At 52.5% G+C, this 1,517-nt stretch overlaps 1 protein-coding gene across 1 annotated transcript; it reads left to right on the top strand.

Annotated features, from left to right (window-relative positions):
* The first annotated feature begins 248 nt into the window (after positions 1-248).
* LOC112266096 (actin-like) lies at positions 249-1,157 on the top strand. Its single transcript, XM_024443578.1, has one exon. The coding sequence runs from the start codon at positions 249-251 to the stop codon at positions 1,155-1,157; it is 909 nt and encodes a 302-aa protein (XP_024299346.1).
* Positions 1,158-1,517: the final 360 nt, after the last annotated feature.

Genomic DNA, 1,517 nt, shown 5'->3' with positions numbered 1-1,517 from the left:
TCATATTTGTGGGCACTCTCTTCATACTTTCTGCTGCTAGAATTGAGAGAGAAATGGCACATTTGCCAACTGCAATTGTGATTGACAATGGAACTGACCAGATGAGAGTTGGGACCTCAGGCAGTACAGAACCTAGTCTGATCTGTAAAAATGTCACTGGCAGATCTGAGAGCAACTCTAGTGAAGGAGAGCTCTGCTTTGGAGATGAGGCATGGGGGAGGAGAGACGACTTGTCTGTGATTCGTCCCATGAAGCGTGGGAGGGTGGTGTCATGGGCTGATATGGAGGCCATATGGAGCTATGTTTTCAACAGGCACGTGAAGACCCCCTCATGTGAGAGCCCGGTTTTACTGACTGAGTTCCCCTTGACCACCCAGTCGGACAGGGAAAAGACCTGCAGGATGATGTTCGAGGGTCTGGGTGTCCCTGCATTGTACATGGCCCCTCAGTCGCTCCTGGCCCTGCTGTCTTCAGGCAGGGTGACCGGCTGTGTGGTGGACTGTGGCTACGACGTCACCCACACCGTCCCAGTTTTCGAGGGCCATTGCCTCCCCCACGCTGTGCGTCAGCTGGGCCTGGGAGGGCAGGATGTCACGGCCCACCTGGCTCTGCTGCTGAAGGAGTCCGGAGCTCAGTTTTCCAGCGCCACACAGGAACATGACACCGTAACCATCATCAAGGAGCAGATGTGTTATGTATCCACTGATCCCTCCTCAGAGACAGCCACAACCATCATCGGCAGCACCGATGCGGACTACCAGCTCCCCGACGGACAGATGCTGAGGGTTGGCAGTGAGAGGTTCAGGGCACCCGAAATCCTCTTCTCTCCTCAGACTGTCCGCATGGTAACACAAGGCATTCCCAGTCTCCTGGTGAGCTCTGTGTTGGAGAGCGATGCAGACCTGTGGCAGCTGCTCCTAGACAACGCCGTCCTTGCCGGGGGCTCCAGCCTCCTTCCCGGGATGGGCCACAGACTGAGGGAGGAGGCCTCGGCTCTGGCACCGCCAGGATGCCGCGTGGGGCAAGTCCCTGTGATGGACACTGCCTGGTTGGGGGGCTCCCTTCTGTCCTCTCTCTCCATCTTTGGAGACATGTGCATCAGTGCCTTGGAGTACCAGGAGATTGGGTCCAACGTGATCCATCACAAGTGCTTCTGAGTCATGTCTGATGCCTTTCCCTGGCCTGCTCACCAGAGACGATTCAATGAAACACTGCTTCTGATTAAAGGTATTTTTCTAAATGTTTCCCAAGGAGAATGAACTGTTCATTTGATAAGGCACAAAATAACTTGGATATAGCCTAGGCTGAAGAGGGCAGGCATAGGCTTACATTTGAGACAAAAAAAATGATCTATGGGAATAAGAGCTCTTGTTTGGTATTGAAATTAAATAGTTTGATTCAGTGCTAATAAAAACGAATGGATTTTGGAACTTTTGTGTGACCGTGGCACACACAGCTGTCTTATTCCTTATTCCTATGCATGGTCTCCAGAAACCATTATGTCACTGCAACCGGGA

The sequence above is a fragment of the Oncorhynchus tshawytscha genome, linkage group LG14 (assembly GCF_018296145.1).
Source record: "Oncorhynchus tshawytscha isolate Ot180627B linkage group LG14, Otsh_v2.0, whole genome shotgun sequence".
In the NCBI taxonomy this organism is placed as follows: Eukaryota; Metazoa; Chordata; class Actinopteri; order Salmoniformes; family Salmonidae; genus Oncorhynchus; species Oncorhynchus tshawytscha.
The sequence above is the reverse complement of the archived record's forward strand: the minus strand, read 5'-3'. Positions and strand labels throughout refer to the sequence as shown.